At 45.0% G+C, this 11,412-nt stretch overlaps 1 protein-coding gene across 3 annotated transcripts in view; it reads right to left on the bottom strand.

Moving 5' to 3' along the window:
- Positions 1 to 2,457: 2,457 nt before the first annotated feature.
- The window catches only part of BIN2 (bridging integrator 2), a 34,517-nt gene continuing 25,562 nt past the window's right edge, over positions 2,458 to 11,412 (bottom strand). For 2 of the 3 annotated variants that reach the window (XM_057556764.1, XM_007179372.2), the window contains exons 10-12: positions 7,114 to 7,927; positions 3,707 to 3,781; positions 2,458 to 2,900 (exon numbers count right to left, since the gene is read on the bottom strand). In XM_057556764.1, coding sequence (XP_057412747.1) covers positions 2,871 to 2,900; positions 3,707 to 3,781; positions 7,114 to 7,927 — 919 coding nt within the window. In that variant the 3' untranslated portion in view covers positions 2,458 to 2,870. The remainder of the gene's footprint in view (positions 2,901 to 3,706; positions 3,782 to 7,113; positions 7,928 to 11,412) is intronic. The other variant, XM_057556765.1, reaches the window with a different exon arrangement.

Here is an 11,412-nt window from a genome sequence, read left to right as displayed (position 1 = left end):
GTGTGTACTCTGCTCTTTGGGGTGTCCCATATATCCTGGATGTGTGCTGTCCCTAGTACTCTCTGGATATCTTACCTAGTCTGTCAGTATTGTCCTTCACATTGCTGGAAGGCAGGGATTGGGTGTTCTTGCAATTAATTCTAGATAGAGATGCATACAGCTAGATGATGAATGAAGCCTCGAGTGGTGGTGAGCTACCAGTGTTCTCCAAGGATTAAATGCTAAACTTCAGAAACCGGAACAGCCATCCTTGTGTTAACAGACCTCCAGGGGCCTCAGGGCAGGGGATAAGAGATACTCATCTCTGCCCAATTTTATCAGCTTTCAGCCCGGTCTTGCATTCTGCCAGCATGGCAGTCTTCTAAGTCCTAGTCTAATAAGTTCTGTTAATGCACTACCATTGGACCAACCACAACTTTACTATTTTGTAAATTAAACAATTTGGTCCCTGGCTGGGACTATCTACCCTAGATAAGCAAAATTATTACTCATGCCCAGCTTACTGGCCCTTTTCCCTATCTTCCTGGAGCCTCCAGTAGGGCCATATGCAAATGAAGTGTCAGTCTCACAGTTTAGTAAAATTTTCCACTTCATTTGTGCCTCCTTTGTAGCAGTTACCTTGAGTGCTTATCTCCCCACCACCAGACCATAAGTCCCCAGAAGTATTCTCTGGCACGCTCTCCAAAGAGGATCAGTTTCCTAGGAGATGAGGGTCAGGGAAAGCCTGGTAAAGAAATGGCTCGAACTGGGTTTTGCCTTGGGAGGGGTATTCTAAGCAGGTCCTGGAGGACCTTGGACAGCCAGGAGCCTGTATCCCTAGCATATCCCCGACCCTTCCGTTAGCCCTGAGTATCACTGCCAGCAGTAACTGAGTGCCACGGGAGTGGGATGCCTTCTAGGAGAGGAATTAAAGTACAGACAGTAGGGCTTTTACAGGGGGATATGCAACCTCCTCTCCATTACAGCAGTAGAGATCCTTTGAAAGTTTTTAAATGGAAGAGTAACAGGATTAGATCTTAGAAAAATGACTCCTAAATACAAATATGCATTACCAGCTCCCTAAGGGACATGTCTACTGAAAAGTCATGCAAGTTCTCAAGCTCTTTGTATCAATGTTTGTACGGGACACCCAATAAACTGCCCATAAAGGGTACAATTTGATCAGTTTTGACACATGTATACACATTAAACTATCACCATAATCAAAATTAGGAACATTTCTATCACCCCAAAAGCTTCCTTGCGCTTCATCGTAATCCCCCCTCCCTACTCCCACCCCGCATCACCACCACCACTGGTCTTCCTGTCACTGTAGACCCTAACATGCCTCCCCCCAAACTGGGCCAGTCAGATTCTTTCTCCAGGGAATCTGCATCTGGAAAGGACGCAGTGGCAGGAGGCAGCTGAAGCCGAGTCTTCCAGTGACAGCTGCCTGGAGGGGCAGTCCACACGTTCCTGCTACAGACACCCGAGGACGGGCTCTTTCCGCAGCCTGGTTGTTCTTTCAGTTCTATGAGCTGCCTAACACCCTTCCAACATCTCCTTTAGCGCTTAACTGTGTCAGTTTGTTGCTTGCAACCAGAAAACTCACATATAATGCACTTCCTCCTACAGTCGCCACTTCAGGAAATGGCACCAAATTCTAGTCTCTCACGCCTAACCTAGAATAATTCCTTAAAACTTCAGTCTTCATCACGTCTCCTCTCACTCATTGCTAAATCTGGCCTGTCTGCTCCCTGCTCAGTATTCTGTCTCTATAACGTTCTTACTTTTTTTCCTCATCGTGACTTCTCTAGTACCTAGCACAGCGCTTGGCAGAGTACTCAATGAATTCTTGCTGAATGACTGAATGAACAGCGACATCATCCATCACCCCCAGAAACAAAAGCAAAGATGGATGAGTGAGTGCTTGCACATGTATGCATGTTTATCAGGGTGGCAGGACTTCAAAGTTAGTTTTTAATGGTTTCACAGAAGCACATGATAGGACTTGAATCCAAGACTTCTGACTCCAACTTCCATACCATTTCCATTATACTTTGTATCTATACCATGTATCCTTTCTCTTCACTTGGAGTTCCCTTTCTTCTTCCATCCTGCTCAGATCCTTATTTACACCAAGTACCAAACTGTAGGCACTAGATACAGCTCTAAAATATAAACCCTTTCCAAGAATATCTGCTTGTTAACCAAAGGGCGGGGGCGGGGGTCAGGCAATAAAGCATCTAGATTGAGGAGAGGAGCCTGGGGCCCCTGGCCTCATCAAAGAGTTCTAGCCAGGAGGGAGGGTGAGCTGGGGGTCAGGGATGTGACTAAAGCTTTCTGAACCGGGGGTAGAGTCAATGACCTTGCCTAAGTGGAGAACAGTTTGCTGGGCTGGAACAACTTCCTGTGTCAAACAAAAAAATCCATACATCTTCAGAATAATACTTTATTTAACAATCTGAAAATCTGTTCTTTTGGTTTTAAGTCTTGCAAAATGAGTGGTAAATCAAAGATCTGTTCACTAGTCTCTGAGTATGTGTGGTTATATGCCTGTGGGTGGACAAATGTCTATGTCTACAGATGCTTGTGCTTTTCATAGTCATTTTAGCCCCACTTCATTAGTATATAAAGTCTTATTATTCTAACAATGCTAAAACCTGAATTAAATATTCCGAGTCTAACAGTCTCTTCTCCCAAGACTGCCTCCCTCCCTCCCCTAAGTCTGCTCCTCAGCCTCCATTAATGCTAGGTCTTTAGAGACCGCCAGCATTCATAGTTTGAGAAACCAGAAATGAATGCTGGATCTTAAGTCCCTCTGACTTATATCCTCTAGCTGAGGGGCTTTTCTGGGGAGGTGTGTGTGGGGAGGTCTTGGCAGTTCCTCTTCAGAGTTGTGCATTTTGAATGGTAGACACCTAGAAAGTAAACATGATTGCATTAGATGCTGACCTGCCCTCCCACTAACCGATTAATAAGGGGGGGGGTGAAAACTCCATTTTCTTGTCCTGAATTATATTTCATGTAATGCACTGGCCTGTGTGGAGGTGGGGGCAATGCGAAACTGGCTGTTAGGATTATTGTAAAGACTTGTTGCAGATACTGTTCATTATGTCATTCACCATCTCTTTATGAGGATTTGCAGAAGAGATTTCTTTCTCATCTTAGTAGCAGGAGTTGTTCTCCTAAGGAATGGGCATAATAAATTGGGTGAACTGATCAGGTTTTTCCTCTTCTTCTTGGATGTTAGTCTGGAACCAATTTTGTGGTCCATCCTTAGTAAGTCTATTTTATAGAATGCACATTGGTACTTGCCTAGTTCATGGCTCCATTTTATGTCACTCTCACTAATACACTTCTGAGTTACTTTACTACATTTCATGTGGGTGCCTGTATGTATTTACTTTTTGTATGCCTTTTGTAGCTCTTAACTCCTTTTTGAAGTAAGTTCAGGTATAACTAAATACATTCTTAGGAGACAGGGCTATGGGAAGAGGTCAGGAGGCTCAAAGCCAGTTGGGAAATGGGCACAAAGGAACCACGAAGTGCGGTCACTCTTGGTTCTTCTGGCTCCCACCTGCTTGACTTTGCCCTAAGGATACTGTTCACTGCTGGGTTCCCCTCACAGCCCACAGCAAGGATGCCAGCCTGTAGCCAAGCATCTGTCCATCTGCAATCCCAGTCTCACCACCCCTCCTGTTCTCTGCATATCTGGATTCCTTACCTCTTCTTGAGGCTCGGGTGCTATGACGCTGCTCTCTTCTGGAACCGCAGAGACATGAAGCTGAAGACCTTGGTTCTACAAAAAGAAGAGTTCTGCCAGTGAGACGTGTCTCAACCTCCCAGCCTCTCAGCTTAGAAGGGTCTTTTGTGCCTTACACTTCATAAGGGTCATAGATAATACTAAGGGCAATCATACAATGTTGTTTCACTACAGCCTGAAAGCAACAGGGAAGGCTCTACTGCCATCCTCCCTCATATCAGCAAACCAAGATTTGAAGGGTGAAATGACTTGCTGGGACAGGAAGCCAGGTCTTCAGATTCCAGAGTTGTTTCCATGATTTGTGTGACATGGCATCTATACGTATAGCTAGGTGAGACTCTGTAAGTGTATAAATATAGGTCTTAAAACCACTACCTATCACTTTTAGGCTAATCCTCCTCAAGAATGCACAGCAGTTCTCACACTTAGATGATCCTAACCCACAGCAGTTAGGAGAGGCAAGTGGTAGGATGGTTTCCTTGGGAAAAGGTCTAGGTTCTGAGATGGGAGCCCAAGGTGTGGAAAAAGCCGTGTCTAGTAACTACTAAGCCAGGGGAAGACCTTGGCACTCTAAGGTTTAGAATGAACTTTTTAAAAATGAAATTTATTTAACACACTATAAAATTCACCCTTTTAAAGTAGAACCGATTTCTAACAGTATGACAGCCACTTGAAATTCTGTGATTTCTCCTTTCAGGAAAATTTCCTTCGTCGTACTCCCTCTGCTGATTCTAGGCCATGAACTACCTCAAAGGTAATACTATTAATACCTCCAAGAAAGTTATCAAAATCTTCATTTTCTCTCAGGTGAGTCAAATGCTGAGCAAGAACAGATTTTCTCACAGTTACCTTTTTATTTACCCGTTTTTATATGTGGTATGTCCATAATTCTGCTTGAGAGAAAATATGATTTATGATGCATCTGTGAGGGAGATGAACAAATCTTATAGGACACAGGCTTCAGAGGACTGATAATATTGATACACTAGGATCTAAGATGCTCTACTGCTTAATTCCATAGGAAAAATATGTCTCCTTAGCCAATGACCAAAGCCATCCCACAGGAGAGGCTGGGAGTAAATCTCAAACATAAGGAGGTAACCTCAGGGGAAGGAGGTTGTGTCCTGTACCTCATTTCCAAGGAGGACAGTGTTACTAGCCTGTTCCTCCAAATAGTCAGACAGCATCTTAGTCCCCATAATCCCTTCAGTAAAATTACTCCAAGAATGCAAACTTGTTATATTATTCACCTGAGCCAAACAGGTCATTCTATTGTTGTCTCTATACTAAAATCATATAACATATTACAAAGTCAAATTTAAATTAATTTTGGATTTTCCATACAGTTGAGTTGCTCTTTTCAGTGCAGAAGTGGCTATACTCTTCATCTACGCAAAATCCCACATTTATCTTGGGCTTATTCACTATCCACATGCCCTGCATCTCTCTCACTCAGCGTAGCTACTACCTCAGACCGGAAACCAGCCAAGGGAAAGTTTTATATTATGCTCTGTTAGGACCTTCAGTACCTCACGTGAATCAAGACTGAGGGCATAATACTGCTGATGACTCAGATTTTAGTATCTCGGGGGAGTCAACTGAGATAAGTCTATTGTCCTCTTGTCTTCTACCTTCCTTGCCTTGCCAGGCATCACACCCTTGTTCCCTCTGTCCATGTTAGTTCCTCTCAGACAGCAGGAGGCTCCCAAGATAGCCTGGTCAACCTTCAGGTAGGCATATTCAGTAGTAGGGTGGTATGATCTGAGGGGTACCAGACATCTCACACTCCCAGGTATCCACATGGCTCATGCCCTGGCCTCCTTCATTGCCCAAATGTCACCTTCTCTGACTGCTCTGTATAAAGCTGCAATTCAGCCCCCACTCCCTATGCCTCACCTTGCTTAATTTTTCTCCCTCATATCACCACTAAACTGTAATTTTACTTACTTATTCTGTTTCTTGTCTATCTCCCCCTCCACTAGAATGTAAGCAGCTGGAAGGCAGAGAATTTTGTGTTTTGTTCACTGTAATACCCCACTTCCTAGAAAAGTGCCTGGCACATAGTAGGGGTTTAATGAGTGATTGTGGAATGAATGAATGAATCTGGGTGCCATCTAGTCAGACGTTGCCCCATAATCCTCTCTTCAATGCACCTGACAGGGAACCATATAGCCTTAGCTTTTTTTTTTTTTTTTTTTGGCTGTGTTGGGTCTTCGGTTCATGCGAGGGCTTTCTCTGGTTACGGCAAGTGGGGGCCACTCTTCATCGCGGTGCGGGGACCGCTCTTCATCGCGGTGCGCGGGCCTCTCACTATCGCGGCCCCTCCCGTTGCGGGGCACAGGCTCCAGACGCGCAGGCTCAGTAGTTGTGGCTCACGGGCCCAGCTGCTCCGTGGCATGTGGGATCTTCCCAGACCAGGGCTCGAACCCGTGTCCCCTGCATTAGCAGGCAGATTCTCAACCACTGCGCCACCAGGGAAGCCCTAGCCTTAGCTTTTAACATCAAGGAAGGGGAACTATTTTTCAAGGTGGCCCAGCACATTTTGGTTTTTGGATGCCCCTTGTGCCGCCTTTCCTCTGTATTAAAAATTTTTTTTTCCCACACCACTTCTTAGGGCTAATTGCTGAAAGTTCCTCTTATATTGATCCAAAATGTACTTAAAAAAACAAAAACACTTTACACACAGGGCCTTTTTCTGTCCTCAGGAGTCTTACAGAACAAGTCAGATCTCTCCTCTATATGATAGACTTCCATGTAATTTGAATAGAATATGACTTGATTTCCAGATCCTTCACGGAATTGGTTGCTCTCCAGAGGGTCTGTGTCTCTATTTTAACAGAATCCTTTTCTCATCCATATTTTCACCTTTCAAAAGACCATCCCTTTTGCTTTACCTTCCCTTTGTGAGTTCCTTCTTCTAGGCCTCTCTCATCAAAGAAGATATACCTTGGAAATTTGCTGATGCCATTTTGCTTGGGGTCTATTCACCATAATCACAAGTATGACAAAGTGAAGTGAGACCTTCCTCCCTCTCCCACATTAAAAAAGGTAAAGATCAGGATCCAGTTGTAGGTTCTTTATGTTGGGAACTCCAAGAACTTGGAGCAAAAGAAAGAAATTAGTAAGAATCTGCTTATATTAGGGATAAGCCCTTTGCAGAAGTCAATTACCCTGGGAGTACAGGTCACTAAATTAGTTGCTATGAAGATGTGCAATCCCCAGAACCAAAAAAGGTGTCCAAGAGTATCCTTGAAACGGTAATATAATGACATAAAGTCTTATCTACTGTGGGGCAACCTGACCATAGTAAAAATAATCTACATGGAGGTTATAAGAGGGAATAAAGACTCAGCCAGATCCATTCTCACCTGAGAGATCATCAAGGTTGGGGCAGTACAAAGTTCTTCTGGGTTCAGATTATCGGTGTTTTCCTTTTCTCCGACCTCAGGAGTTCTTGCTGGCTTCTCTGGTGGCTGTGGATCAGGAGAGGCCTCTAAGGAGGCCCTAGGACTTGGAGTCTCAGCCCCCAAGGAGGCCCTAGGGCTGGTGGGTGAACTCGGTTCAGAGGCTGGAGGGCTGGAGGGCATGTTCCCTAAGGAGGCCCTAGAGCTGGTGGGTGAACTCCGTTCAGAGGCTGGAGGGCTGGAGGGCATGTTCCCTAAGGAGGACCTGGGGCTGGGAGTGGCTCTGGGTGGAGGAGGCCTATCCGGTGCTGAGGCCCTCTGCATAGAGGCTCTCTTTGGCTGTTCAGATCCTTCACTTGAGGTGCGGGTTCGGAGGACTACTTCTGGGAGAGATGAAGCCTGCTCTGAAGGGATCAGAGCTCTGCCTGGTGATGGAGCTAGGGAGCAAGGGAGAACTTCCTCCTGGGACTCTCCACCCTCAACGGTGGGTGAGGGCTGGGCCTGGGAGGGGCCGTTGAAGGCTGGCAGAGGCTCTTCCTCCTCAGAGGAGCTTGCTTCTGCCTCCTCCTCTATTTCCTTGTCTTTTAAGGGCTCTTTTTTAATCTCGGAGTTATCTTCTCCCTGGGCTGGATCAGATGCCAGCTCTTCCTCACTTGCTGAGGTGGAGTCCTTCTCACTCTTCAAGGAAAGCGCAGAGGGACTGGTAGGTGAGGTAAGAGGGCTGGAGACGGTAGATGTTCGAACTGGGGGAGAGATGACTAGAGAGCGTCTGCTGCTGCTAAGAAAGGAAGGGCATTTAGATTCAGGAGAGCTAAAAACTGGAAGTAACCTAAATCCCCAAATAAATAATGGTACATTCACATAATAATAAAACAGAATAAAGCAATTTAAAATGGTATTAGAAAGTCTGTATAATTTGCAGTAATGCTTATGTTATAAAGTGAATTGGAAAAAGGCTATACAATTTTATCCATATCGCGATCTTGATTATCTAAAAATATAGAAAGAAAAAGAAACTGGAAAAAAAACCTCAGCAATATATTAACAGAATACTTTCCTTGGGGAAAAGATTCACGAGTGATATACAGTTGATCCTCATGGATTCCGTATTTGCAAATGCACCTACCCCCTGAAATTTATTTATAACCTCAAAATCAGCACTCACGGTTCTTTTGCGGTCATTCACGGACATGTGCCAGCTGTGAAGAATGAGTGCCTGACCAGTACTTTCCCAGCTGAGGTCTAACAAGGCAAGCCTCTGCCTTCCTGTTTTAGCTCTCTTACTGTAAATCTGTCCTGTTTGCCAAGTTTTTCGTTGTGCTTTTGGTCGGTGATTTTGCTGTTTAAAATGGCCTCCAAGTATAGTGCTACAGTGCTGTTTGAGGGGAGAAAGTCTGTGAAGTGCCTTACAGAGAAAATACGTGTTAGATAAGCTTCATTCAGGCAGTGCTGGTGGCTGTGAGTTCAACAGGGATGAATCAACGATATGTATTAAATGAGGTGTATTTAAACAAAAACACACACAAGAAAGGTTATGTGGGCTTCCCTGGTGGCGCGGTGGTTGGGAGTCCACCTGCCAATGCGGGGGACATGGGTTTGGGCCCTGGTCTGGGAGGATCCCACATGCCGCGGAGCAGCTGGGTCCATGCACCACAGCTACTGAGCCTGAGCTCTGGAGCCCGCGAGCCACAGCTGCTGAGCCCGCGTGCCACAACTACTGAGGCCCGCGCGCCTGGAGCCCGTGCTCCGCAGCAGGAGAGGCCGCTGCGGTGAGAGGCCCGCGCACTGCAGCGAGGAGGAGCCCCCACTCGCTGCAACTGGAGAAAGTCCGCGCGCAGCAACGAAGACCCAATGCAGCCAAAAATAAATAAATAAATAAATAAATAAATAAATAAAAAGGTTATGTTTTTTTTTTTTTAATTATTTTTTATTTTTTATTTTTTGGCTGTGTTGGGTCTTCGTTTCTGTGCGAGGGCCCTCTCCATTTGCGGCAAGTGGGGGCCACTCCTCATCGCGGTGCGCGGGCCTCTCACTGTCGCGGCCTCTCTTGTTGCGGAGCACAGGCTCCAGATGCGCAGGCTCAGTAATTGTGGCTCACGGGCCCAGTCGCTCCGCGGCATGTGGGATCCTCCCAGACCAGGGCTCGAACCCGTGTCCCCTGCATTGGCAGGCAGATTCTCAACCACTGCGCCACCAGGGAAGCCCAAAAAAGGTTATGTATTGATCGATCGATGAAAACGTTAGGACCAGGGGCTCACAGGAAACTAACCCTGTCTTTCCCCTAGGAGCAATGGTTCAGTATTCACTAATTCAGTGCTCATGGTGACTTAGAACAAAACTACCAGGAACAATGAAAACTGACTATAACATTATCGAGTACGCTGGATACTGTGCTGAGTGCTTCTACAGCAACATCAGCTTGACTCCTACTCACCTCCTTAAGGCCCTCCCATGTACCATCCACCAACTGATTAAGCAACTCACAAATATTTACTTGACATGTACTATGTGCTGTGTCCTGGGTTCAAAAATGGGAGATGGTGACAGGAAGAGAAAGAGAAAAACTTAGTTCCAGCCCTGTGGGAGTTTCTGACGTAAGATAAGCTAAGTGACATAAGGTTCTTTCTAGCACTAGCATTCTATGGGTCAGCAGGTTTAGAAGGCCCAGGATATAGCAAGAAAAGACCAGATTTCCCTAAAAGATTCTGAGACATCTTGGTGTAAATGATGGTAAGTTTCAGATGAATGGACACTTAGAGAGAACTCTGGTTTTCAATGCTGGGAAGAGGAGAAAAAGAGTTTTTGGAGTAAAAGGGAAATCTATATTGGCCTGTTAGTGATTCTTTTTAACAGTCTGTAACTAACTGCTAAATGAGGAATAGAAACAACAAACTGAGACCCATTCTTCCTGCAAATCTCAAGCTCAGTTTCACCACCTCCTCAAAGCCTTCCCTGACCATCTATCTGCACACTGCAATTACTTAACTCTTTGAATTCCTACTGGTTTCCTCAGGCCCTTAGTCTGTGCAATCTTATACTGTTCCTTGTTTCCTTAGGCACATTTTGTGTCCTTCCAACTTTTTTTTTTTAAATAAATTTATTTATTTATTTTTGGCTGCATTGGGTCTTTGTTGCTGAGCACGGGCTTTCTTTAGTTGCGGTGAGTGGGGGCTATTCATTGCAGTACGCAGGCTTCTCAATGCAGTGGCTTCTCTTGCTGCAGTGCATGGGCTCTAGGCACACGGGCTTCAGTAGTTGCAGCACGTGGGCTTCAGTAGTTGTGCCTCGCAAGCTTAGTTGCTCCGTGGCACGTGGGAAGTTCCTGGACCTGGGATCAAACCCGTGTCCCCGGCATTGGCAGGCGGATTCTTAACCACTGCACCACCAGGGAAGTCCCCCTTCCAACTTTTGTAAATCACTTCAGGAGAAAGACAAGTCACCTATATCCTTAGATGCCTAACTCTCAGCATAAAACCTTGTGTATAGAAGGAACTTAATAAAACTTCTTAAACAAAGGCGTCAGAATAAGAAAATGATCACATTCTGAGGGACCAGTAAATTGCTTACATTTACCAGCATAAAGAATGCATGAAGGCAACAGACACACCATATACACACACACAGAAAAGCAAACCATAATAGGTTAAGAAAAGATATTTGCGGGACTTCCCTGGTGGTCCAGTGGGTAGGACTCCACACTCCCAGTGCAGGGGACCTGGGTTTGATCCCTGGTTGGGGAATTAGATCCCACATGCATGCCACAACTAAGAAGTCCGCATGCTGCAACTAAGAGCCCACATGCCGCAACGAAGATCCCACATGCCACAACTAAGACCCAGAGCAGCCAAAATAAATAAATATTAAAAAAAAAAAGATATTTGCAGTACATATCATTAAAGGATTAATATCCAGAATATACAAAAACCCCCATCTCATGTAAATCAGTTTTTTAAAAAGGGTAAACAATCCAAATGAAAAATGTGAAGAAAGGATAAACATGAAAGTCACACAAAAGGAACCTTAAAAGGCCAATAACACGAAAAGATGTTCAAGCTAACCAGCCATTGTGGAGACGTAATTAAAACTGCAAAAATTCCATTTCATACCCATTACCTTAGAAAAATTAAGAAGTCTGACAATGTCGCATGTATAGCAAGAATATGGAGCAATGAGGGCTTTTATTCACTTCCGGTGAGTTGTAAATTGGAACAATCACTCTGGAGAGCAATCTGGCAACGGTAATATCTAGTAAGGCTGAAGAAA

This window comes from Balaenoptera acutorostrata, chromosome 11 (assembly GCF_949987535.1).
Source record: "Balaenoptera acutorostrata chromosome 11, mBalAcu1.1, whole genome shotgun sequence".
In the NCBI taxonomy this organism is placed as follows: domain Eukaryota; kingdom Metazoa; phylum Chordata; class Mammalia; order Artiodactyla; family Balaenopteridae; genus Balaenoptera; species Balaenoptera acutorostrata.
This window is presented reverse-complemented; position numbering and strand designations above follow the sequence as displayed.